Source organism: Monopterus albus, unplaced genomic scaffold (genome assembly GCF_001952655.1).
Source record: "Monopterus albus unplaced genomic scaffold, M_albus_1.0 scaffold281.1, whole genome shotgun sequence".
NCBI lineage: Eukaryota > Metazoa > Chordata > Actinopteri > Synbranchiformes > Synbranchidae > Monopterus > Monopterus albus.
In genome coordinates, this window is record NW_018128161.1 from 499,628 (window position 1) to 509,704 (window position 10,077).

General features: G+C 41.1%; 1 protein-coding gene across 4 annotated transcripts in view; it reads left to right on the forward strand.

Moving 5' to 3' along the window:
- The window catches only part of LOC109973122 (FSD1-like protein), a 35,742-nt gene extending 26,985 nt beyond the window's left edge, over positions 1-8,757 (forward strand). For 3 of the 4 annotated variants that reach the window (XM_020622469.1, XM_020622468.1, XM_020622470.1), the window contains 5 exons: positions 517-646; positions 5,994-6,079; positions 6,187-6,441; positions 7,229-7,317; positions 8,556-8,757. In XM_020622469.1, the coding sequence (XP_020478125.1) occupies positions 517-646; positions 5,994-6,079; positions 6,187-6,441; positions 7,229-7,317; positions 8,556-8,657 (662 nt within the window). In that variant the 3' untranslated portion in view covers positions 8,658-8,757. Of the gene's footprint in view, positions 1-516; positions 647-5,456; positions 5,489-5,993; positions 6,080-6,186; positions 6,442-7,228; positions 7,318-8,555 lie in introns of those variants that run through there. The other variant, XM_020622471.1, reaches the window with a different exon arrangement.
- Positions 8,758-10,077: the final 1,320 nt, after the last annotated feature.

Consider the following 10,077-nt stretch of genomic DNA (forward strand, 5'->3'; position numbering starts at 1 on the left):
TTTGTAGACATCATCCCTTGTTTCCTTGGTTTGTATTTTCTGTTCACCCATGGCTGCTTTAATCACATCCACATCTCGCTGGGTAAACTGCAAACTCGTTTTTATCTCCTGTATTTCTCTGGTCATGTCGTCGAGTCTCTTGTTATTTGTCTCCATAAGTAGTTGCACAAAACCTTTGAAGTTGTCTTGTTGTTGGCTCAACAGTGCGGTGTACATCTGCTTCTGCTGACTCAACATCTCTGTTACTTGCGCCGCTGAAATAGAATCCTCTGCTGACTCAACATCCTCGTTCGCTTCTGATTTATTAGCTCTTTTCCCTCTTGGAGGCATTTTAATAGTTGTAGAATTTGTTCAAAGACTTGAAAATGTAAAAGATGTGAAAAATCGTAGAACAGACAGGAGGTCTGCACTCTGAGTGCTGTCTGGTTTCTTATTATTCTGCCATAGTGTGTTATTTTGGTGAACTGTTGGGGTTTTTTTGTTTTAATGTGCTGTATGTGTCTTTTCTCATTGCAGCATATAACTTTGGCTTTGATGCATCGACAGCTCATGCTGAGCTGAAGGTTCTGGGTAACACAGTGACCTGGGAGCCTCAGGGGGTCAAAGCTCATGACCACCGACTCAGGGGGAAAGAGAGTAAAAGCAGGTGATTAAACGTGCCTTGATGATGTCGTCAGGATTTATTTCTATAAACTTCTATAAACTATGTATTTCTCTTATTCAGACGGTTAGTGTTTATAGTTTACGTAGACATGTGCAGTTTATCACAAACCTGACATAAAAATACACCTCACTGTGATTAAAAGGGTATTTTACAGCAGAGTCCAGGCTAGAGACCATAAAACAGGAGACTGATAACAATTGCCAGGGCCACGACATAGAGGGATCAGTGGCCCTGGGTCAAGAGAGGACCAAAATGGGGCATTCACACATTTGGTGAACTTGACAGCTGGCCAGTCACTAAAGTAAGGTGCTCAGAAAAGAAAAGAAAAACAAAATGACAGATACAAAGGATTTCATGTCCAGGTATTTAAAAATATACACTGAAGTTGAAGATGAAGTCTCAGGTACAAGTACAACCCCACCGACATCAGTTTAGCTTAAGTTAAACAGCAGGAAAACACACTTACTAATAATAGCTTCCACCTAGCTTTACCTCCAACATCCAGTTATTAGCTTGTATACAAACCTAACACAAGGCATCCTCTGAGAAAAACAGCTGATCCTCTCTGACAGGATGTATCTGTCAGAGAGGAAAGAGAGACGAGGACAGACCCGGGCTGCAGGTGAGAGCAGGGCAGGTGAGGCCAGCTGTGCTGGGGAGAAGAAAGAGAGACAACAGAGGTTTAGGCTGTTTAAAATCCCAGTAATATTTTTTCCATGTAAATTCATCTAAACCAGCCAGTGTTTGAAGTATTTAATGAGTTTAGCAATTTTCCATCTCTCTGTGATTGAATTTTGCTGCTGGGGTTACTGTTAGTTTTAGTATATTCGGATTAAGGTGCGGGATGAGAGTTCTTTTGCCGTGTGCAAATTGACTTTATGGCATATGGGCATGTTTTGCAGCTTTTCTTGTCTTGGGCATGAGCAAGACGCAGCAGTCCTGACGGCTGCACAGTATAGGACATAATTCTTCAAGCAAGTCACAAGTCAGGCCATATGCAATTCTGATGATCAGATCATGTTATGGGAAAATCATGTATTTAAGTGAAATGTTTTACAAACTTTCTCTGATTATTACATCCATGGCCAAAATTATTGGCACTGCTGCATTTCTGTCAGATAATGCATCACTAATCCTAACCCAGAAAATGGTTTCAATCACAAGTTATCAGAATCAGAATGTGCTTTATTGGCCAGGTGTGACGGACACACGAGGAATTTGACTCTGGTACATCGGCTCTCATTGTGCAAACAGTAAACCAGCATAAGGCTGTGTAATATCATCGTCATCATCATCATCATCATCAACTTTATTTATATAGCATGTTTAACACAGCCGAAGCTGACCAAAGTGCTTAACACAATATCACTAAAACCCGTTAAAACACAATAAAACAAGCAGAAGCAATAAACACAACAATAAAACAGGACCACACTAAAACAACCACCCATCATAAAACAAAAAAGCTCAACAAGACAGAGGCTCATACTGGTTTGAACGCCAAACGGTACAGATGAGTCTTCAAATAAGTTTTAAAAGTGGACAACGAGGGGGCCTGCCTAATGTAAATGGGCAATGCATTCCACAACTTAGGAGCCCCCACAGAGAATGCTCTGTCCCCCCTAAGTCTCCGCCTAGCCCTCGGTGTCTCCAAGAGCAGCTGATCGGCTGATCTGAGGCACCGAGTGGGGCTATAGGGATGCAGCAATTCTGTAAGATAAAGGGGGGCCAAACCATTTTAAGACTTAAAAACAAATAAAAAAATAACAAAATAGCAGTATTAACATCAACAAACAGTGCAAACAATGCAGAAAAAGCAGTATAAACAGACAGTAAACCAGGCAAACAAAGAAATGTTTGTTGAAATGAGATAAATAGGAATAAAATAGAGTACTTAAGAACTAGAGACCTGCACAAGTCTGTACAAGTTCTTTGGTATTCCCATATTTATTTCTTTTGTTTGCATTGGAACAACACAAAAACCAGATGGTGACAGATGTGAGCTGACACTGTTGCACCCTGTGCCTGCAGGTCAGTTTGGACTTGTCTGGAAGTTGGTGCAGGTTCTTTATCCACCATTTGAACAATCCCTTGCAAGCTGTCATCTAGTTTCCTCCTTCGTCCATGTCCAACGAGATTAACTACAGCGCCTTGGGCTGTAAACATCTTGACAGTGTTGTGCACAGTGGATACAGGAACAGTCAGATCTCTAGAGATGGACTTGGAGCCTTGAGACTGTCCAGGCTTTTCCATTACTGTGGTTCTGAGATCCTCAGACAGTTTTTGTTGATTCCCACAGTTGAGTTTCATTACAAATTAAAGGAGCATCACAGGCTGGAAATACAACTACATGTATCTCTGATGATTCTGAAAAGGTGTCAGTAATTCTGTCCAGTTTATGTTTGTAGTCAAGACATGGTGGAGGGTCACTGGTGTTTTGGGGCTGCTTTGCTGCTTCAGTCTCTGAATGTCCTGACTGTGTGTGGCATTATGACATCTGAAGACTACCAATGAACTCTGGGGTGCAATGTAGGGTCCAGTGTCAGAAAGCTGGGTATCTGTCAGAGGTCATGGGTCGCACAGCAGGACAATGACCCAAAGCAGACTTCACAAAGCACCAGAAATGGTTTCACACAGTGAGCTGGAGAGTTCTGACTTGGCCAGCAACGAGTCCAGGTCTAAACCCCATAGAGCTCCTGCGGAGGGATCTCAGAGCAGCAGTTGGGAGACGGAACCCTTCAAATCTGAGACCTGGAGCAGCTGGAAGAAGAAGAGTGGTCCAAAACTCCAGTAGAGAGGTGGAAGAAACTCACTGATGGTGACAGGAAGTTCGTTTGTCCAAAGGGTGGGCTGCCAAATATTAAAATGAGGGTGTCAGTAATTCTATCCAGTCCATATTTGGAGTTCTGTGTGGACTGGACCAGATTTGGCTTTTTTCTCTGCTTTTTGCGTTGTTCCAGTGCAAACAAAAAAAATAAGCATGAAAATACCAGAGAATTTGTGACCATAAAAATTGAACGGGAGACGTTGTGGGTTATCTGACAGAAATGCAGGGATGCCAATATTTTAGATCATGACTGTAATAGTGCATACTGTAGGCTATAAACTATCCCTTAAATTTAAATGCATGCCTTTCATGGCTATCAGAAACTTCTCACTAAAATATGAACTTGATTCAAAGCCAAGTCTAACAGCTTAAACTTAACATTAGCTTTCTAGGTAACATTTGACAAGCCAGTAAGTTAGCTAACAATGTTACACTATTGCGTACTTGGTTTTTTTTGGTTTTATAGTGATGAATGAAGCTGAATGTTGTGTTGGTCGTGTCGCTAATTTTTGCATTGCAGACTTTGCTGTTCTCTTAATACCATCATTTACAACGTAATCCTTGAATTGAAATTTGATTATTTTTTAACTAGGCCCCTTCTTAGCTTTATACTGCAACCTGTGTTGCGATCTGCCGCGTTCAGGTAGTTTGCTAGGTTTGCAGGCATTGCACTAGAAATCTCCCAACTGTATTTCAAAAACAAACTTCAACTTCTTAATATCTAGAAAAATTCAAGTAAGTAAAAAAAAGTGAAGTAATTTTGAGTTATCTGTTTCAAGTCTAACTCATCTGAAGTCACAAATACCGGTGTTTTACCGGTGTTGCTCAAAAAAGTCTCAAGTCCTCAGATTTGCAATTTGAGCCAAGTCATGTGACTCAAGTCCCCCCACCTCAGACTAATACCTAACATATTGGTAAAATCTCTGGAAAGAAACAGTCAGTGAAGCCTCTGGAATGTTCTAGCTTTCTGCCATAACTAAAAACAAAATGTGATCAGATCTTCATCTAAGTCAAAAGTACAAATGTGCCTAAACAAATAAAACAGTTATCTTTATGTCTTCAATAAAAACAGCCACTAAATATTTTCAGTGCTGGTGTAGAAACCAAGCGAACTCTGCATTTAGTAGCAGGTCAAATCTCAGACCAGGGCCCATATTTATCAAATGTCTCACAGTTGCTCCTAATTCGCACTGAAAGGTAATGTAGGACTAAAAACGTCCCACCTCAGAGTAGGACTTAAAAATTTATGAAGCGTCCTCTTCCTCACTTTCAGTGAGGAGAAATCCTGCTGCTAAGAACAAGTGTGATGGCACAGTTTTACGGCACTCAGAGCCACATTAAACTGATGCGTTGTAGCCTTTATGGCTTTTGAGATTTGTAGTTATAGACCTTGGCAACTGAAATGCTGATATCAGCGCCACTTGTCAAATGAAGGCTGTGTATGGACTAGGGCTGTTTGATGGTAAAAATCGGTGAATATTAGAATATGTGCTGGGGGGTTGGGCTGACATGATGCTTAAGCTAAAAGTACCTCTATGCCCATCTAGCAGAACCTTGGGTTAAAAAAAAAAAGCTAAAAGCTCATGAAAGTTATATATAGTACGTAATGCAACAGGTGAAGGAGCCAATGGATCTTCATAACAATTTGCGTGCACTCAGAATTTTTACTGAGTTGAGATCGGCTGATAGTTTTACCTGTGAAGACGTCTCACTCTGTCGGAGTGGTTATTCAAGTGGTGTTACAGAGTGCTGCCTCTTTACTTCAGACAATCTTTGGCTAACATACAGCATCTTGTCTGTCTGATTTCTGCTGCAAATGGTGAAGGTTCATATTTGATGCATCTGCAATGATGATCATGTTCATGTGATCCGTATTAGAACAGGTAGTTACAAATTAAATGTTTAAAATATATATTTTAATCTGCGGTTGGTTTTGTGTGTTTTGACCTTTTTGTCCCTCTTCAGTCTCCGTACTGCATCTTCTCCAACTCACTCAGGTAGAAACCGTCATTGCTGAATGGCTGCTAAGAAAATGCTGTGTCACCAGTCACCTTCATCCACCAGCTTTCACCTCATGCAGCCAATCACATCACTGCTGACATCACATCAATATTTATTTTAACTTTAAATAAAATCAAGTTTCTTTCTCTTATAGTTAGACTGTATTTTTTGTTTTTAGCATTAGTAATATAAATACATTTATATTTTAATTTAATGCAACAAAGGATTAAAGTTATCTTACTAACTTTCCACAAAATGTATGTGAAACTTTAAATAAAGTGAATAGTTGTCATTGACTTTACCACTTTTTTATAACCGTTGTAATTGTCTTTTAAATAATGAACATTTTGTTTTATTCATATTTTATCGTGTTATTGTCTTTGCCACACTGACATTGCTTTGACATGAAGTCATTGGCTGTTTCAGCTCTTCTTTTTTTTTCCATTTTGTAAGGTGCTAAACTGTCTTTAACTCTTTCACTCGTGATTTCTTTTTTAACAGCAGAAGCAATACACCCTCACCCAATAAGACAGCGGGCAGTCGAGCTGGTCGTGACCGATTCGCTGGAGAGTCATACACAGTACTTGGTACTACACTGATTCTACGTAATGATACTATGACTGATTACTTGTGATTTCAAACTAAAAAAATCATATTTACATTTTTAAGTATTTCCTCTCCCACCATCCCCTAGGCGACCAGGAGATGATTGGTGGCTGTCACTACTGGGAGCTCCACCCCCTGGGTGACTGGAAGTCATTCAGTGTGGGTGTGGCCTATCGGGCCAGCCTGGGTCGCTTTGACCAATTAGGGAAGAGCGCCAGTTCATGGTGTCTCCACGCCAGCCAATGGCTGCAGAGCTCCCTTTCTGCAAAGCACAACAATCGAGCAAAGACATTGGATTGGTCCCTGCTTCAGAGAATCGGAATCTGCTGTGACTATGACAATGGTATAAGAAAATCATTTACTTTATCCTTCATGTTACTGTGGTAAAATAAGTTGGTGCAGTTAGTGAGAGAGAGGACACACTATGGGAGAGGGAGGACACACTATGGGAGAGGGAGAGAGAGAGAGAGGACACTACGGGAGAGGGAGAGGGAGAGAGAGAGGACACTACAGGAGAGGGAGAGAGAAAGGACACACTACGGGAGAGGGAGAGAGAGAGGACATACTATGGGAGAGGGAGGACACACTACGGGAGAGAGAGAGAGGACACTACAGGAGAGGGAGAGAGAGAGGACACACTACGGGAGAGGGAGAGAGAGAGGACACACTACACACACGACAGGAGAGGGAGAGAGAGGACACACTACGGGAGAGGGAGAGAGAGAGAGAGGACACACTACGGGAGAGGGAGAGAGAGAGAGAGGACACACTACGGGAGAGGGAGAGAGAGAGGACATACTATGGGAGATAGGAGACACACTGATGTGTAGTGGTGGTGTATAGATGGATGGAGAGAGAGGAGAGGAAAGGGGAGGAGGGGGGAGAGGAGAAGACGCACAGCAGGGAGTTGCATTTTTATCAGGTCAGTCTCAGTGCCTGCTAGCAGTAATTGATATTATGTTTTCAGTGGTTAGATTTAAACTGACAATCAACTGTTTCATTTTTTAAACAATTTGCAGATATTCCTTTTTCCTTATGCATATATTTGTTTTTGTTTGTTTTGTTTTACCTGAGCTTTCTGTCAGTTTCTTATTGTCTTCAAATTGATATGCTGCATCGCTGTGTTTCAGGTGATCTGTTGTTTATTGATGTTGAGCGACTTCGTCTCCTACACGCCTTCAAAACAAAATTCACCCAGCCACTCCTCCCTGCTTTCACTGTGAGTACTGCAATATTATTACATCTGATCCTAAATCAGATACTACACCAGCCCACTTTGATGGATTTGATGAATGGTTTTTTATACTTGTTGGCAGCTTTGACACGTTTGTACTTGGGCTTTGTCGCACTGTTAAGGCTCCTGAACATTTCAGATGTAAATATTAATGAATAAATGAGCCACAATAAAAGGTAAAAATTAGATAAAAACCTTTGAAGTTATCATTAACTTAGTATGAATTTAACATGACTGTGTGTTTGGTTTGATCTGATTGATTGATTGACAGTTGATCAGTGACATAAAAAACTGGTCAGATTCTAATTTTGCTCAATCCTGATTGGTGCATGGAACTATGTAATAGGGTTAGGGCTAGTGAGGTCAGCAAGTAAAACTGCTCTCTCGCATCCACTCTTGGCATTTACCCTCCAGAAGACGTACCTACACTCTGTCCCAAAAGTTGCTAGATTTGTCACTAGTTCTTCCTCTTCTTTCGGCTGTTCATCGCCATAGCAAATCATCCACCTAACTCTGTCCTCGGCATCCTCTACTCTCACACCAGTTAACTTCATGTCCTCTTTTAGCACATCCATATATCTCCTCTTTGGCCTTCCTCTTGACCTCTTGCCTGGCAGCTCCATCTCCAACATCCTTCTACCAATATAACCACTATCCCTCTGCACATGTCCAAACCATCTCAATTTGGCCTCTCTGACGCTGTCCCCGAAACAGCCGACCTGAGCTGTCCCTCTGATGTGCTCATTCCTAATCCTGTCCATCCTGGTCACTCCTAAACAGAACCTCAACATCCTCATCTCTGCTACTAGTTGTGTTGCTAAAAAAATGCTAAAGGGGTTTCAAAAGTGGCTACATTTTGTGAGAAAGTTCATAAGTTAGCAGGACTGCTAAGGATAATAATAATAACTACCTTTATTGGCCAAGTGTGTTACACACAAGGAATTTGTTTCCGGTATAGAACTGAGGCAGCCATCTGCAGCGCCACCTAAGCCGATGGCTCTAACCATCAGGGGCAACTTAGGGGTTGTGTCTTGTCCAAGGACACTTCCGATGTGTACTGCAGGCACCGTGATTCGAACCTCCAACCCTCTGGTTGAGTGACGACCGGTCTACCCACTGAATCACAGCGCCCACAGTCGCTTGTGGTATTCGTGCAGTATTCTGCAGTATAGTACTTGTCCTCATTGTATAGCAGTACTAACAGCGGTAAAACTGTCTTGCAGGTGTGGTGCGGTGGTATCTCCATAACGACTGGTCTACAGGTGCCAAGCTTCATGGGAAATTTCCTCTCCACCAATCAGAGCCTGAGCAACCTGTCGCAGTAAATCCACTATTCTTTAAATATCTGTTTTTGTTTTATTTTAATTTTGATCAGTGTCATTCGATTCTTGGTATATAATTTGATGTATTGATGCTAATGTAATATAATATGTATTACATATAGAAATATTTTAATTGTTTTATTGAAAGACCCATAATTTAAAAAATCATTTATTCATTATTATTTTACAGCTGTTTATTTTGAAAGTCTTTATTCGAGGTCAGGCTTATTTTTTGTTCTTTTATTTTTAAGAAATTCTAGGTGAAATCTGTTAGGTGGGTTTTTTTTGTTTGGTTTTTTTTTTAGGTATTTTTAATATAAATTCTTAGATGGCAGACATTTATTCTGAAAGTAGAAACAGGCTAGACAATTGCCTCTTCCCTATGGCTGTAACCAGATGTAATTTATTATGAATGTTCGGGAGGAAGTTATATTTTTAATTTGTGAAAGGATTTTATTCTGAAAGACTTGTGAGATGGATCTACACAGAATCTTTTGCACAATGCAGAGGTCAGTTTTCTGCACAACTTTAACCCGACAACAAAGGATGAGCAGATTAAGATACACAGATGTTTGTCCTGACGGTCTAAATTATCTGATCAACAATGGAAACTTGTCTTCTGCCTGTGACTGATTCATATTATGAGTTTATTTGTGCAGTTTCATATCGATACACAACAGCACACTGATCTGATGATGCTTTACCTGGGAACTGTACAAGATCTGAGTCATATTGATTGATCATTAAAGACATGGACATTTATGCATAGCATGTTCTCACTCTCCCTGTCATATATAAGAACATCATTAAACTATTGGACCCTGAGAACAAGCTGAACCTTTTAGTTTGGTGACATTTTATTAAAATTTGGATTGGGTCCAATGGGAGTGTTTCTGACTTCCTGTTGGAAAATGTCCGTTGTGACTGCAGGAATTTTATCTGCCTCCTGCTCTCATCACCTTTCCAACTGCAGTTCACCTCAAACAAGCCCATTGTTAGAGGTAGTCTTGTACAGTCCTACTTCTTTGTTTTTGAACTGGGACCAAGCTTTCTGTCATTTATGTTGAACTGTGGAAATAAACATGAAATATTTTAAAAATATTTGTCTGCTTTAGTTTTCAAGTGACATTTCCTGGCTTTCAAGGTCTGATGTGAACCAAATTAATTCAGGCAAACTGTAAGATTTGAATTCGACCGATAGTCGAACCTCGGATTCAGGAGGAACAATGCGGTTTTCGTCCTGGCCGTGGAACACTGGACCAGCTCTATACCCTCTTCAGGGTGGCGGAGGGTTCATGGGAGTTTGCCCAACCAGTCCACATGTGTTGCGTGGATCTGGAGAAGGCATTCGAACGTGTCCCTCGCAGCGCCCTGTGGGGGGTCCTCCGGGAGTATGGGGTCCGGGGCCCTTTGCTAAGGGCCA